General features: G+C 32.6%; 1 protein-coding gene across 5 annotated transcripts in view; it reads left to right on the plus strand.

The window, feature by feature from the left end:
- The window catches only part of LOC126744940 (protein TANC2), a 164,762-nt gene that overhangs the window by 93,734 nt on the left and 53,035 nt on the right, over positions 1-17,993 (plus strand). Inside the window, exon 2 of one of the 5 annotated variants that reach the window (XM_050452546.1) lies at positions 12,258-12,303. The exons of the other annotated variants lie outside the window; for them this stretch is intronic. Within the exon in view, the coding sequence (XP_050308503.1) occupies positions 12,294-12,303 (10 nt within the window). The 5' untranslated portion in view covers positions 12,258-12,293. The remainder of the gene's footprint in view (positions 1-12,257; positions 12,304-17,993) is intronic. 5 annotated transcript variants of the gene reach the window in all.

Genomic DNA, 17,993 nt, shown 5'->3' on the forward strand with positions numbered 1-17,993 from the left:
TTTAATAACCGCCCATCCCTAGAACTGACTGCTCATAGAAAGAAACTACTTAAAAGGCCACGCCTGCAGCGCTACCTATTTTTAATAGGTCGTACTTTGAAACTTCACTGGGGTACAACTGTACCCCAAATAGCATTCCAGTGTTAAAATCGAGTTCAGCATTTTCTTTATATATAAATATATACCAATTTTTCTAATCAAACTTACAGATAAGGCGTTCCAATTCGACCAAGTTGTTCCACATGTTACACTCGTATGTATGTGAACGTTTTATCTTTATCGGACGTTCAGATCAACTTGTTTAACGAATGCTTTAAACATTTGTAATTTGCCTGTTCTTTTTTGAACGTACGTAACTCATGTTGTACAAATACTACTTACGTATAACATACAAGGCGATAAAAATTTTTCTTTACTGCGTATGCATTATTTAATTGTATACGATATGAAATTATGCTACTACATAATAATAATAATAAAAAATATCTTTTATTACGTAAATTTGCAAAGATAGTATACAGTTATTTTAAATTCTTAAGTTAGCTTTAGAAAAGCAAAATCCTATCAGATAAACCAACTAAAATTGAAAAATAGAAATCCCTATACTATAAAGTGTCTAAAAATACATGTAAAAAAAAATAATACTAATAAAATTGGATTTAAATTTTGCTTTATTATCAACTGCTACTATTTGCGCTAGTAAAGAGTTATATAGTTTTATAGCATTATCAGTAAATGGTCTTTGGTACATTGCTATCCTGTGAATATGATAACCAATATGCTAATTACATTTTGGTCATCTGAACAACCTAGAATAACCAATGGCTTTAATTTGAGAAGCTGAAAGGCTTTTGCTTGACGAAAGATCTACAATAAAATTTATTCTTTCTGGGCATTTAAGGTAATATTAATAATCAAATATATATATATATATATATATATATATACAGTGTGTCCAAGATAGGGATGTCTGTCATGGGGATCTCGGCAGCTATAGGAGATACGAGGTTGCTTAAATTAGAGAAAAATTGCGCATTTTAGAACCTAATAATACGCCGTTTAGAAAGTTTTAAAATTTTAAGTAGTGCCGGAGATATTCGAGAAAAACCGAAATTTGCCGATTTCGTTTTTATTTCTTTGTGGCGTTATTTAAAGAGATATGGAAAAATAAAAGACACTTTCTCATGGCCACTTTTTAGGCTCTAAAAAAAAAACATTGCGAGATTTTTCGTACGACGTTTCGTTTCGAAAAAACCATCATCAACTTAATTTTTTTATATGGCGCGTAAAAAATGTACACCCTGTATAAAATAGCATATTTTTTTACGAAAATATTGATTTTTTTTCTTCTATATATTCGACACAATGTTCATAACTCCAAAAATTAAGCAAATATCAGTTTGAAAATTTGTACACGTATTTTTTGGAAGATTTCATTGGACACTTATTTTAGCGTTTTTCCAAATTCGTACACAATTTTGAAAAAAAAATATTTTTTGAAAATATTGATTTTTTTTCTTCTATATATTCGACACAATGTTCATAACTCCAAAAATTGAGCAAATATCAGTTTGAAAATTTGTACACGTATTCTTTGAAAGATTTCAGTGGACACCTATTTTAGCGTTTTTGAAAATTCGTACAAAATTTTGAAAAAAAAAATATTTTTTGAAAATATTGATTTTTTTTCTTCTATATATTCGACACAATGTTCATAACTCAAAAAATTGACCAAATAAAAATTTGAAAATTCGTACACGTATTCTTTGGACAATTTAATTGGACACCTATTTCAACGTTTTTTAAAATTCGTACAAAATTTTGAAAAAAAAAATATTTTTTGAAAATATTGATTTTTTTCTTCTATATATTCGACACAATGTTCATAACTCCAAAAATTGAGCAAATATCAGTAAGAGCGTACTATAGGTTCTAGGAGCGGATATCAAATAAGCGTTTTAATAAAAAATTTTCAGCTCGCAGCAGAAATGAGATAATGGAATGAATCAAAAATCGAAATGTTTAGAATACATCAAAGATGAACAAGGAACAGTATGTAAACAGAATTATCCATCCTAATTTTCCTACAGGGTGTTTTAAAATTACGAGAAAAAACAACAGTTTATTTTACTCCTGTATAACATAATTTAGCCTAATCGAAAAATGCTGCTTTACAAAATGATTTAAAAAAATCACAACAAATGTATCTAAAAACTGATGGCAAAATCGTAAGAATCTCAAAAAAAAAAATAAAAAATTTATAAAACATTAAACTTGGCCAATATTTTAGGGTGGCGGCATTTTGTGCCGGTATATATATATATATAGATCTAATACTCATATAATGTAAATTTACCTTAGCATAAAAAGCTTATTTAAAAGTCCCAAACGTTCCCTTCAAATAAGTTTAACTAAAATATTTCCTTAAGCTCATAATAAATAAATAAATAAAAATTAGTTCATCACAAGTCAGATGTTCACATAACAATAAAGAACATACTTTACAATGATGTTAACTGTCTTTCTGTCTATAGTCATCACTAGCGGTGACTTAATAAACGGTAAAAAAAATAAACGACTTTTTATGTTATGAGAAAATAGAACGATGTCTCTCATGTAATGGTTCAAAAAGAATAACACACGTGAAATTAAATAGACGTTTTATATTAAAGTAAAGTACCTAATTAATTCCATTAAGATTCACTAATTTTTTCTTTTCATTCAAATGTTTTATAAAGTACCAGGTCCAGCATAAAATTGTATGAAAGTAACCTTTACAGTTCAAATGTCTATTTATATCAGCAACTGTCGTTCAAGGTTACTAAATCTCATTAACTTGTAATTAGAATTCGTTTTTTAAAATTTGTGTAATAATAAAAACGTTATGATTTAAAGCCTTACTGTTGAGTATGTCTAATGCAAAAACAGGAACAATAATACCGCAATAAATCAGGCAAAAGATTTATCTGGCCATCGGTAAATGCCATTGTTGTCAATTGTATAGTCTTTTTTTAATTAAATCTTAATATAATTACAAAGGAAATTTATGACTTTGCATTAAATTAAATAGGATTAATGGCGGTTTGATTTGTTTTAAAATCAGTAGTGAAGCATTTGTAATTTTATATATATATTTATGTAATAGCCTAAGGTTTTTCATGACGTAAATAAGCAATCCAGGAATGTATAAAAAATATAATTTTTTTAATGGGCATAAGTAGGAAATCTTGAAATATTTAAAAAACTTATTTATTGGGTTAAAAAACGTCTGGAATTTTTGCACTATACAAATTCAACAAGCCTCATCACTTTAGAAATTAAGATCAAAATCGGGAATTTTTTTTTTCAATGTCAAAATTTTCACAATTTGAAAAAAAGGAATTTAAAAGAAAATATTCAGAATTTTGCAGAAAATTTTTGAAAAACTCCAAAACTGTACCTCCATTAGAAAATATCCATTTCCTATTCATTTATGCTAAATAACAAATTTTGGCGCCCAACATATGGGATATTTATAAAACCATAGGACGCAGAAGTGTTGAATTGTTTTATTTTGTTGTATCATTATCAACATCAACATTATCATGATCTTTAATCGCCAAAAATTTTTTTTGACTTATTTTTTAACATGCGCAATTTTGTGTGAGAGTGTTAAGGTAACCACAGTATAAGAAGTGAATAATTTCACACTTTCAAAGGTTATAGTGGAAAAACTAATAAAGAGACTTTTCTAATTCTAATGCTTTTTATTTTTTTTATTCTCCTAAATGCAATGAAACAATTTGAAGGATCGTAGCTATAATAGCTTCCAAAATATGGTAATTTTGGGAAAATTTGCGTCTTTGGGACTCTTGGAATCTTTGGAAAAGTAAAAAAGGGAAAGTTGTATAATTCCTATAAATCTTCTCAAGTCCCATTATAACCAAATGTTTTTATGGTCTATGTGGTGAAAACTGCTGTTACAGCTATCTCTTAAAATTCTAAAACTAAAAAAACCCGTAATTCACACCCTCTATGATTGCAAAACCTTAAGTACAATTGTTAATGAAGATTTATTATAACTGTGAACATAATCGTCGGCGCATGAGGTTTTAAGTACATACATCTAAGAATTCTATCATTGTGGTAATAACAGAAATGCAATTTGATTTAATTACCACGACGTTATAATGAATAAGTTATGATTAGGCAGAAATTCATAATAGCGGTTTTAATTGCACTTTGGGTTATTGCCTTGCGCAAACTTTAACAATATAATCTTATGTTGAATTCCTTTCTATTATTTTAAGTCAGTATTAAGAAAAAAAACTGCTTAGTAAAATAAATCAAAGGTTCATTCTGGGTCTCATCAACTTCCGGTATGAATGTCATATTCTTAGTTTGAATAATTTAAATATAGTAAGTGAGCAGACTTGCAACCTACTTGTAAACTGACTTAATAGCGAATAAAGTAGATTGAAATTGATAAGAGTTTAACAGTAATCGCATGATGTGATGCCTATTAAAGCCCATACCTGTTCATATTTATATTCATTATGCGTATCACAATGCGTCCGTTAAGAAGCTGTTTAATTTTGATTTTTAAAAATGTAGAAGCTAATCCCCTATAAACAGATTTATGAGCTTCATACGAATCCCTCAACAATGAGTGTAAAATTTATGAGCTTGTCCGTATGCGTTGACACGAGGTCTAGGTCTTAAATTTTTAGTAGAAAAGGAAGGAATAAACGAGAGAAAACAAATTGACTCGTATGTGCCGTTAAGTCTTCAAAGGAGAATATTTACGTTGATGTTATCTCGACTTTTTGAACATGCCAGACTCGGGCCGTGCTCGTATAGCAAGTTGGAAAGTCGTGAAGTGATTTTTTTAGATGTGGAATTTCTGATAGGTTCGGAAGTGTTTGGCATAGTAAATTTATTGATTGATTTATTGTTTTTGCTAATGCAGTTTCTTTTTCTTGAGTAATGATGAAGGCATTTTCGGATATTGGAAATTGCTTGCATTTGTCTTAATAAAACTCGCTATTTACAACCACTGTACTAAAGATAGAATCGCGTGAATGCTGCGTGTGTGTTCTAGGTTCGAGAGGTGAAACAAAAAAAAAGGAAGCAAAAGAATTTGTCTTAACGTTGCCGAGCGGACGCGTATTTAAATAGCTCCCATCGAGAAACAAGGCTTGGTCTAATTGGACTTTAATTCACCTACGTCATATCTAAGAATAACTTGAGGATATGCTTTGCTTTATATCTTCTTGTGTTACTTTATACTAATTATGCAATTAAATTTACGTTAGATTAAATGCCTTAGAGTATGATTTTCTTTATTCAATAGGTAAGCTACAACTTGGTTAATAAGACACATTGACTCCTTTTATAAGGTATTTACTAAAAAGTTTACTTTCCTATTTAAATAATCCATCATATACTTCTTAATTAGTCAAAGTACTTCCCATAAAAACGATTATAAATGACATTCAAGTATAGAGATGCATGTTCACATTGACTAATCATTTTTAATGATGCTCACTACGCGACCCAACAGAATTTTTATATTCACGGGGCAAATTGAAATTGTGTTTAAAATAAATGAAGACGAGACAGTTTACAATATTGGACCTCGTTAGGCGCCATGTTTAGCCTTATCGGACCGATTAATCTTATTCTCTGCGAGAACGTACCTACGTACGTTGCTTATAACCGAAAAATTTAAATAAAGTCGCTCCGAAAGCTCCTGGCTATACTGTAAAACAACTTGTTTTGATTAAAATTGGTAATCGGCATATTTAAACTGTCTTTTAGGGTAATTATTCGGGTACTTAAGTTTTAAGTAATTTATTAAGTGAGTTGAGAAAGTCTGACTTGTCAGGTTTGAGATATGAACAATTTAATTATTAGTAGGAGTAGTCCAGACACTCCAAGTAGCTCAATTGCTTAAAAGCGCTGTCAGAGTATATAAAAAATTATTCTAGGCACTCCAAGTGGCTGAATTGGCTGGTAGAACTATTAGAGTAATTATTCCAAGCATTTCAATTTTACCTTTAATATTAAGGCCTTTAATGAAAAAATTAAATTTAAAAAAAAATTCTACAAAGTAACAGAAGCTCGCCTTTATCACGCTTCGACCAGAAGTTAATATCCACCATTAATAACATGATGAAGATAATAGCTCGGTAATTGCAAGTCGAGCTGGCTCACGGTAATGGCAGCATCCGGTAAAATACGAGACATCAGTGGAAATAAAACAAACCGAACAACAAAAAATAAAAGAAAAACGGATTTTTTCTCGGTTTTTTGAAGCAGAACCGCTAAGGAAGGCATCACGGAATATGTAAAGACGGGTATATGGTCAGTGAACTTGTTTGCGGAAAAAGCAGGTATTTTGTACAGAAGCAAGTACATTAACCTTCAAACATATTTTATTTATTTACTACAAAGGTCCTTAACATAGTGCATTAATAATTATAAATGTATTAGCCCAAGCAACACATCATATAATTATTATTGTTAAATATATATTTATTCGACGATTTTTGGTTTTGGTAAATTCATCAACTGTATAGGGTCAAAGTATATTTATTAACTGTAGAATATACGTATATTATATACTATTCTGTTTACAAAAGGGGGAAAATTTTGGCATTTAGAAAAATTGATACCGGATGTGCAAATCTAGTTTTTAAACTCGATTACTACACCTCAGATATTTGATGAAATTCTTCAGAAAAATTCACAGTTTTTCGTCCAATCTAATAGCACTGTTTTTGTATTAAATATTTATAATTATATGAAATTTAAATAAACAAACTGTGTTATTAGATTGGATTTTAACGACAAAATCCGCCGTTATTCATGCATATTATTTTGGAAAACAATGATTTTTTAAAACAATTTCTTACTGGTAAGTTGTGTGGGGTGGGTGGGGGGCTAAGGGTTGTATTGATGAAAAACGGTTCTTTTGCAGAAAATAATTGCAGAAATACTTTTTAATAAAATTATAGGTGATAAGTAAAACTATAGTTTTTGTATCTATACTTTTCTCATATAACCTTCAGATTTTCGAGTAAAACGTAAAGAAAAAACCTATTTTTATTTTTTGAAAGCAAGGCGTATCGCTATAAAAATTGCAGTATTTGTGCCATTTTTTATTGCATATAAGCGGAATATTAAATTCCTCAACGAATATCACGCGGAAATTTTATTCTATTTTTATAGTTGAAGTTCAACCAAAAATGTACACCCGTTTATTAAACTACCGTGCGTTCTTTGGGTGTTGGCTGATGAACTTTTTTAAAACCGTTTGAGAAAGCGGTATACACAAAAATCCCTAAGTCGTGTTTAGCACAATTTATCCATATAAAGTCCACGTTTAAAAAGGGTTTGATCCTCACATCCGATATCTTTAAAAGCGCGTCGTAATGAGTGCCAACTATAAGATTACGGGCTCATCGTCATTTGCAGATGCCTATTTAATCCATCAGAGGAAAAAATACGGAAATGAGATGAAACAGATGCTTGTCAGAAGGATTATTTGAGTAGTTTAAGTAGCAAATGCCTTCTATATTTTTAATATGTTAACAGAATAATTTAATCAAGGTCTATAATATGTATTGAACCTTGTTTTTTTTGTAATTAATCTATACATGAAATGATAAGCTTTCTTTATTAAAAACTATAGTAATTAAAAAAGAAAAGTTCCTTATTCTTCCAGGCAGTTTAATGTACTCAAACATATTTCAGAGAGTTTATGGAAAAACGGGATACGACTCAACTGCGTAGAAGTAAATTTTGTTATTTATTCGAGGAAAGTAAGTACATATCCCCAGCTTTTATACCAACTCAATTGCCTGTAAGAAATTTCCCAATTATTCCAGGCAATTAAATGCTTTCAACCAGTTTTCAAGTTGATTCCAGCATAACGGAACTCAACTCAACTACCTGGAAGTAAATGTTTATTTATTCCAAGAAGTTAAATACATTTAAACAGCTTTTATGGGATAAACAGTATATTATAGTTTCCACTCAGTTTAATTCTAAGTAAAAATATAGTAATACCGCACCACTGTTTAAACTCCTCAACAACTTGTCGAGACTACTAACTTATCATAAATCAACCTAAAAGCACTATCAATCACATTCACACGACTTATAATTCGTAGCAATATATCAGCAATCTCCTGAAGATGCTAACATCGTAAGCGAAACACGTATCGAGAATAAAATAAATAAAACTGTTTTGTGATTTGATTTAATGAATACCCAACAAACAGAAGCAATACCCGAATGAGTCCTCTCATTCATTTCATTCAACCCACAGATCTCTTACGTATGTATGTACAACGTGCTTGAAAGTGGCATACGTGCAAGTAAATAAAAATGTCCACTTACTCATAAATATTTGAGTAAATAATGCGTGGGTACAAGAATCAATAAGGCAACGACAATATACGTTATATACTTAAAAAGGCTTGCAAACTTGTTTTATATATTTGCCGAGATTGGGGGAACCGTCACTTTGCCAGGGAGTGGTTTGTTTCATACGTAAAAAAAATACAGTTTGATATTACCGATGCAATGCATATTTTAGAATAACGCCTATTAATAAAAAAACCTAGTTAAACTGATAGTGTATAAATAAATTGAGTAAAAATTAATGTCAATAATGGACTTTATATGTTCACGTCTCTAAAAATTGGAATTTTATATTTTTGTTATCAAAGTCTATTTTCGAGGAGTCCCGACAATATAGGTTTAACTTCTAAATATTTGACAGGAAGAGCCTTACACTTGGATAAAACGTTTATTCGTAAGATCTGAAAAACTATTTTTGATTGATTCTTAAAGATATCCGTTACGAATGAATGAATGTAGTCTTTTCTCAAAAATTACTAAATATATCCATAAGTTATTTAAAATTCCAATTCAACAGAAGACTAGGTATACCTTTTGTTTAATTATTTTGCCAAAAAAATTAATAAAAAGAATGTTAGTCTTTTTTATATCTTAAGCCAAACCTACGAGCCTAAAATATGGTGTTTAACAGTAATAGCGAGCACGAACAATTAACTTAGATTACTATAGAATTATTAAGAATCATGAAAAAATATATATTTTAAAGATTATTAAATTTGTAATTTCCTATCATTTTCCTTGTAAGTAAAAGTCCATTCTTTAAATCGAGGGGCTATGATATACCTGGTTGAAAGGGAGGGAAGACTTTTCTCTACAAATAAAAATGCTAATCTTTTACCAAGAGTCCTGCATTTCGATGAATTCACTCGCCATCATCAGACTCTTACACTACATAGCTATGATGTTTGAAACAGAGTTTTTATGAACAAAGCAACAAACTTCTATCGAATCAAATTTTTTCACAAAAAATTGATTTTTTTTCGAAATCGAACTAACTACACCAGCGTCTTCTTCAGATCACCTACATTACGAAAACACCGGGTTATAACAGGATTCGAGCAAAATCAAGGGAATGAGAGCACTTTGCAAATTCGGAAAAAGTCATTTTTCGACCTCGTTTTTGAGCCCAAAAATGGGCATCAAAAATGCCATATCTCAGCTATCGTAAAAGCTACGACCTTGCGGATGGTCTCGTTGGATTTGGAATGACGAAAATAAGACAAAACCGTTGGAATTTTCCCGATAGCTCCCATAGAAGCCGAGATATCGATCTTCAAAGTTTGAGTTTTTTCATTTTTCGGGTATACCCCCCCGTATCGAATTTTTTCACCAAAAATTGATTTTTTTTGAAATCAAACTAAGTACACCAGCGTCTTATTTGGGTCACCTAGATTACGAAAACATCGGGTTATAACAGGATCCGAGCAGAACTAAGGGGATGAGAGCACTTTGAAAATCCTGAAAAAGTCGTTTTCGACGTCCGTTTTTGAGGGCAAAAATGGGCATCAAAAATGGTATATCTCAGCTATTAGAAGAGCTACGACCTTGTGGATGGTCTCGTTGGATTCAGAACGACGAAACTAAGACAACACCGTTGGAATTTTCCCGATAGCTCCTATAGAAGCCGAGATATCGATCTTCAAAGTTTGAGTTTTTTCATTTTTCGGGTATACCCCCCCGTATCGAATTTTTTCACCAAAAATTGATTTTTTTCGAAATCAAACTAAGTACACCAGCGTCTTAATTGGGTCACCTAGATTACGAAAACACCGGGTTATAACAGGATCCGAGCAGAACTAAGGGAATGAGAGCACTTTGAAAATCCTGAAAAAGTCGTTTTCGACGTCCGTTTTTGAGGCCAAAAATGGGCATCAAAAATGCCATATCTCGGCTATCGTAAGAGCTACGACCTTGTGGATGGTCTCGTTGGATTCAGAACGACGAAACTAAGACAACACCGTTGGAATTTTCCCGATAGCTCCTATAGAAGCCGAGATATCGACCTTCAAAGTTTGGGTTTTTTCATTTTTCGAGTATACCCCCCCGTATCGAATTTTTTCACCAAAAATTGATTTTTTTCGAAATTAAACTAAGTATACCAACGTCTTATTTGGGTCACCTAGATTACGAAAACACCGGGTTATAATAGGATCCGAGCAGAACTAAGGGAATGAGAGCACTTTGAAAATCCTGAAAAAGTCGTTTTCGACGTCCGTTTTTGAGGCCAAAAATGGGCATCCAAAATGCCATATCTCAGCTATTAGAAGAGCTACGACCTTGCGGATGGTCTCGTTGGATTCAGAATGACGAAACTAAGACAAAGCCGTTGGAATTATCTCGATAGCTCCCATAGAAGCCGAGATATCGACCTTCAAAGTTTGGGTTTTTTCATTTTTCGGGTATACCCCCCCGTATCGAATTTTTTCACCAAAAGTTGATTTTTTTCGAAATCAAACTAAGTATACCAGCGTCTTAATTGGGTCGCCTAGATTACGAAAATACCGGGTTATAACAGGATCCGAGCAGAACTAAGGGGATGAGAGCACTTTGAAAATCCTGAAAAAGTCGTTTTCGACGTCCGTTTTTGAGGGCAAAAATGGGCATCAAAAATGGTATATCTCAGCTATTAGAAGAGCTACGACCTTGTGGATGGTCTCGTTGGATTCAGAACGACGAAACTAAGACAACACCGTTGGAATTTTCCCGATAGCTCCTATAGAAGCCGAGATATCGACCTTCAAAGTTTGGGTTTTTTCATTTTTCGAGTATACCCCCCCGTATCGAATTTTTTCACCAAAAATTGATTTTTTTCGAAATTAAACTAAGTATACCAACGTCTTATTTGGGTCACCTAGATTACGAAAACACCGGGTTATAATAGGATCCGAGCAGAACTAAGGGAATGAGAGCACTTTGAAAATCCTGAAAAAGTCGTTTTCGACGTCCGTTTTTGAGGCCAAAAATGGGCATCCAAAATGCCATATCTCAGCTATTAGAAGAGCTACGACCTTGCGGATGGTCTCGTTGGATTCAGAATGACGAAACTAAGACAAAGCCGTTGGAATTATCTCGATAGCTCCCATAGAAGCCGAGATATCGACCTTCAAAGTTTGGGTTTTTTCATTTTTCGGGTATACCCCCCCGTATCGAATTTTTTCACCAAAAGTTGATTTTTTTCGAAATCAAACTAAGTATACCAGCGTCTTAATTGGGTCGCCTAGATTACGAAAACACCGGGTTATAACAGGATCCGAGCAGAACTAAGGGGATGAGAGCACTTTGAAAATCCTGAAAAAGTCGTTTTCGACGTCTGTTTTTGAGGCCAAAAATTGACCACAAAAATGCGATATCTATGCTAATATAGAACCGACGAAACTAAGACAGAACCGTTAAAATTTTCTCGATAGTCTTTCATAGAAGCCAAGATATCGACCTCCAATGTACTCTCTTTTAGTGCGTACGAGGAGCATTGCCAATTTTTTAAAATTAAGTTGCAAGCAAGTCAAGTCCTCTCAAAGCACCTTGAATCTGCTTGGGTAAAAGTCACATTTATTATACCTAATTGCTCTTAAATTTGGTAACATACCGCACCGTCTAGTCAAAGTCAACTGTTCAGAATGTGCGACTGTCTGTTAATTTTTTTATATATCAAAGCCATTACTTACGACCATTAAAATACTTTTGTCGGAAGATGCTGCAAGCTGACGAATCGCTCCTCGCATACCGCCAAAGGCATTTTAACGTTTGACGATGGTATGGTATGGCTAAAATAGCAAATCATCGAGCCTGTATACTTTTGCACCAAAATAATCACACGTAACACTAACGTTGTCTTTCCTCTTTTTCAGGTAAATGATACGGCGAGTTCATAAAGATTCATAAACATGCAGGCAGGTAAGATGATCATACCATCTTTGAAGTAATTGCCGTGATTCCTAAGGGGCATCGAAGCCACGATACCACCTTTGATGGTACCACGGAAAGCGTTTGAGCTACATTTTCTATATTATTAGATGGATAAGGCAATAAACTTTAGCGCTCGTTAAAAGGGTCAACAAAATGAAATGCATAATCGAGCGCTTTAAATAATATATTACAAATGTCGACAGTGATGGGTGTTTTGGTAAAAGTTGAAGAGAAACTTTTTAAGAACAATTTCTTCGTCTGTCACCTTTTCATATCCGATTAACAGGGGGTCCCTTTCTGTCTATTTTCGACCAATGTCATTTCCGGAACATCGTGGTAGAGTCTATAAAAAGGTGCATTTAAAACAGTTGCTAAATTTAGATAAGATGAAATAAAAGGGGAGTTTTTTCTTAGGCATCGCCTTAATGATTACCGTAGCACGTGGTGACTCATTTTTTATTTCAATATATTTTAACATATGTTAAGAAAGCGTGTCTTAAATAAGCATGATCTAACGGCTTTTTTAATAGTCATCATATTACATCATTTATATTCACTTAATTAGGGCTATTTAAGGAATTAATTTCTATGCATTTGTATGCAAAATGGTGCAGTTCCCAATAATAATGTATTGTAATTAAATTAGATGACTAACTATGACTTTATATATTACAATTATGTTAGATTAAATAACCTAACAAGAGCCCTGAGACCCTAAGACGAAACTTGAGTTAAAACCGATTGAAAGTGTGATCAATACGTTCAAATGCTTTTGAAAAATCAGTGTCATTGATGTTCTAGTTTTTTTGCAGATGACACTATTTTAATTGAAAACGTTATTTTTTTGCCTTCCTCGCAATCGAAAGCCTTGCTGAGGTCAAAGAAACGCTGGCAGGATAAAACTTTTTTTTTTAAAACTGGACACTAATTACTGATAATAATAAAATCAAAAATTGGGTCAAAGGATATAAAATTTCTTTTTTTTTTAAACAACCCACTCATACATCTGTCTGTCCAAAATAATAGATATAACAGAAAAATCCTCATTTAGATTGAAACATTTTAAATAGGATTTAGAGGTGCGTTGTATAATTTAGTTCGACCTTACTTAATTAATAGAATTCAAAGCGTAAATTTCAGGGCATACATAGGAAATAGTTAATTAATGAATGTGGAGTACCACAGGGATCCACTACTATAAAATGCTCTTTATGTAATAAATCTTATATGCGTTCATCTAATAACAAGATATTATACCTTTGCAGACATATACAGTTTTAAGCAAAAAAAAATAAATTGGACTTCTCTAGAAAAAGGACCATGTATAAAGTATTTTATTGATTCAGTTATGTTAATACCTTATCATAGATAAATGCAATAATTACAAAACAATGTTGCTCAACAATCAACTTATATTTTAGTGTAAAAACGACAATAATATCCATTTAAGTTATGCATCGATGTTAAGTAAAGTAATTTAACCCACTTTAAATTTCCTCTCAATAAAGCCCAATCGGCATTAATGCGACGAATAATAATGGCGCGTTCGCGATCTAAAACGCATTATCGACTTATCGAGCATCTGCTCGGGTCGGACTATGTTGTGGCAGTTTATTTAAATAGTTAAAGGCCTCCATTTAACTGTTAAGCAGTTCTTTTTTTTTCTTTTCATCAAATTGCACCGGTAAAACCTTAACCTCTTGTAAATCAAGTCGTGATTGATAGAGGTTTAATGATGTCGAAAAAGCGGCGCGCGAGAGTACTGTGGAACGGACGTTTTACAGTTAGGATTTTAATTAGAGGGTTTTTTTTCTAGATGGATGTTATATAGGTCGAGCAATTGAGGTTTTATTTATTTAAAACACATAGTTGACCTCACATATGCACTAAGGAAGAAACTGAAAGGAGTAGGAGCCATTTTTGACCAAACAATGTCCTGAGGGTCATACTGCTCTAGGAGATTATGGACCAGGAATAAATAGTAATGATCCTCTTTTACTAAAGAGCAATTTAAACGATTCAAAGCAAAACAATTTTTGATATTTTCATGAAAAAGGAATGATTTTTTTAGTACATGAGGTGATGTAATAAAAATTTTCATTTTTCAAGATCTAATGCATGGGTTTCAATGATTTTTTTAATCCTAACCTAAGAAGTCAAAAATCACTTGACAAAAGGAACAAAAATCAATATTTTCGTGAGAGAGAAATGATTGTGTTTTGTACAGGAGCTCCGATAATAAAAACTCTCATATTTTATGCTCTAATGTATGATATCAGCCCTGAAAAAAATCATGAGACAAAATATACATATTCATTTTTTTTATTGAAGTCACTGCCATTCAAATTGGATTTTCTCAAAAACTACCAAAGCGATTTCAATGGAACTAATTGCAATGGATTTGAAATTAAATTTCCTAAAAATAATGTTATGGGCCCAAAGGTCTTTGATCAAGGGTTCTCTAGTTATCCAGACTTAATTTTGAGATCAGTTTTATTTGGTTTAACGAGTTGAGACATCAGTTGGCTTAACGTAGATTTGAAAATTCTCTTAATCTAGGTGGTCGAGGACAGAATCACTAGTTGTCCTTTGATAGAAATTATTTTAGAAATTTGACGCTTGGTGAGCTTTCCAGGTTATTTTCTATTCCGAAACATCTGGAAAAGCTGCTTAGAGTATCCTGATTGAGTTGTGTCTTATCAGGAGTCTTAGATCAATGTTCTCTCTCTTGTCTTGTACATATTGCAAAGTCTCCATTCATGCTTCATTATGACAAAAAAATTATTTTTTCTTATCATCAATTTTACTGAATTTTAAAAAAAATCGTATAGAAGTTTGAAACTTGGAATACCCGACGAGAAGATAGTTAATTAAAGGGATACTCGCTTTTTTCTGTATTCCTGCATTAATTTTCCTGAATACTGATACAAAAATATTCAAGATTTGTGTTTTGGGTTAATCTTCTTAACCTTTTTTGGTTGAATGACCTCCTCTAGATTATGCCAACTCTTCTGCAACTCAATTGTTTAATAATTTGTTTTATTATTCCAGGCACCTGAGTGCACTTAACCCTCTAAGAGAGGGAGAGAGAGAGTAAATTCCAATTTAACTGCCTGGAAGAATTTTTATTATTTTTTTTCAAGTTTTTGAGTGCATTTACCCCTCTGGCAGAAAAAGAGAGTAAGAGGCATCTCCTTTTTTTTTAAATTCTAAGCTATTAAGTGAATTTGACTACGTGACAGAAAGAGAAAAAAACATTAAGGGAGTTTAATCCAATTTCATGGAAAAATATTTTTATTTATTCCAGGCAGCCGAATGCATTTAACCCTCTAAGAGAGGGAGAGAGTCAGAGAGAGAGTAAATTGAAAATGAAAAAATTCTTAATATTCTTCATGCTTTTAAGTGTATTTGACCACATGACAGAGAGAGAGATCAATTCTATTTCATGGACAAATCTCTTTATTTATATTAGACAGTTGAGTGCATCAAAATTAAACAAAAAAAACCATGGTCTACTAAAGGCTTACGCTTGTCTTCTAAAAATATACGCTCCTTATCACACTTAAAAAAATTCTCAGACAGTGTGTTCTTCCACGATTACGTAAGGTTGTACAAAAAAATTTACCATAAAACAATAAAGGCAGCCAAGGACCTCTATTACAATAAAAGGATTTCTAATTCTGCAAATGTTGGTAAGGAGACTTGGTCTATTGTTAATGAATTAAGGGATAAGGCTTCTCCATCCAACATTACTTCTATCCAATAATAATAAAGCATTGATTGATTGATTGATTGAGAACTTTATGATACAAAACATCCGAACTACATGAAAACCAAATTAAAGACTAGGATTTGGGGTGAAGTTGCAAAGGAGTTAAAGTTTAAAGAGGGTAAGTAACAATATTTATATAAATAAAAGAGACACTAACATAGTACATAGTTTTAATAATTTCCACGCATAACCGTTTGGTATTGCCATGGAACACTTCCCCAATTATTGAAATATTCTATGAATTTTCCTCGTCTGATTACCATGTAGTGGAACTAACTGATTCGCTGGCAATTTTTCAATGTCCTCTAACTCTCCATTAAGTGTTGATCCGGTCGTCCTTAAGTAATTATGCAGCACGCAAGCTGCTTTTGTAATATCTCTCACCGTAGCAACTTTATTTTCGAAAGGTCTCCTAAATACACGCCATCGCGAAGCTAATATACCGAAAGAGCATTCCAAGGTTTGTCGCGCTCTAGACAGTCGAGCATTAAAAACTTGCTTTTCATAATTCTTCGTTACGTGTCTTCTTGGATACGGCCCCATAAGGTTTTCAGACAAAGGGAAAGCTTCATCTCCCACAAAAACGTATGGCATCGAATCAGCAATGTTTGACAGCATTGTAGGTGCGGGAAGTGATAAAGAACGTTTCATGATTTTTTTGCCCAACGCACTGCTGGAAAATAAACTTCCATCACTAAATCTTAGCTCCCATAGCTCCAACGTCAATAGTGGTAAATCTATAAACTGCATCAACTGTTGCCAACAACACCGCAGAGAATGTATGTTTATAATTGAAGTTTCTTAATTACAATATGCTAACACAGTGTGGCAAAAAAAGCAGCTGATTCCCATGTTTCAGTTGTAGGCTCTGGTAAATATATTAGTTGCATATGCGTCCAAATTGCAATAGCTACTTCTTTTACAATATTAAGTACCGTTCTGTCGCCCATTCTGAAGTTGTAAGCCTGTCTCCTTTTATACCTGTCTCCAGATGCTAAATATCTGAAACAAACAAAGTTATATAATAAGATATTTTAAGTGTTCTTAAGCATATAGTGATACTATAGATCATACTAAATTAATTATACTTTACTAAGAAAATGTATTCTAAAAATGCTTAAAGTGCTATCTAATTGTTAAAGTTGTAATTTTGTTTCAGGGGAGGAGGCAAAAAATGTATGGTTGAAATTAAGAGGTAGCTATAGGGATGCACGTCGACGACAACAAAAATGCCTGAGAAGTGGAGCCCCTCCAGAGAACATCAAGCTCTGGAGGTTTCAAAAGCAAATGTCATTTCTCGATCCCTTTCCTCCCATCCGACCGACCATATTCTGCAATCTCTTTTCACGATTTCTCTTCACGTAGCAATACATCAAACCCTTCTTATGCAATTTCACCCCATTATCAGCCTCTGGAACCAATCCATACCAGTTTCCCTAATGATCAGGAAGGACATCTAGAAAATGAGCAAACAAGCCATCAACCTACATCCGGAAGTTCGCTGGTTAATTTCAATAAACTTCTTTTCTATGCAATTTACCTATTTATTATTATTCAATAAAGATATAGTTCAGTTCAGAGATCTATTAGAATCTTTGATGTACCGCAAATAGTCCGTGTGCCGGTGTTGCTTGTATTGTCACATGACATGCATCTTTAAACTGCAAAATTTTATGTGGAAAGAGTCATAAAGTATTATTCTAAGCGATATTTAATCATTTCATTAAATAAATAAATGTTTTAAGCATTTTTTTAAGAATTTATACATTTGATTCGTAAAATGTGACTGCATGTGCCCACGTACTATTTTGTTAAACGCCTGACCTTAGTCACAGCCACTTAAGCGTGAAAAGTTGCACAGGTCCGGCCTTAAAATTTATTTGTATTTAAAACTTTATTATTCGGG

The sequence above is a fragment of the Anthonomus grandis genome, chromosome 15 (genome assembly GCF_022605725.1).
Source record: "Anthonomus grandis grandis chromosome 15, icAntGran1.3, whole genome shotgun sequence".
NCBI lineage: Eukaryota > Metazoa > Arthropoda > Insecta > Coleoptera > Curculionidae > Anthonomus > Anthonomus grandis.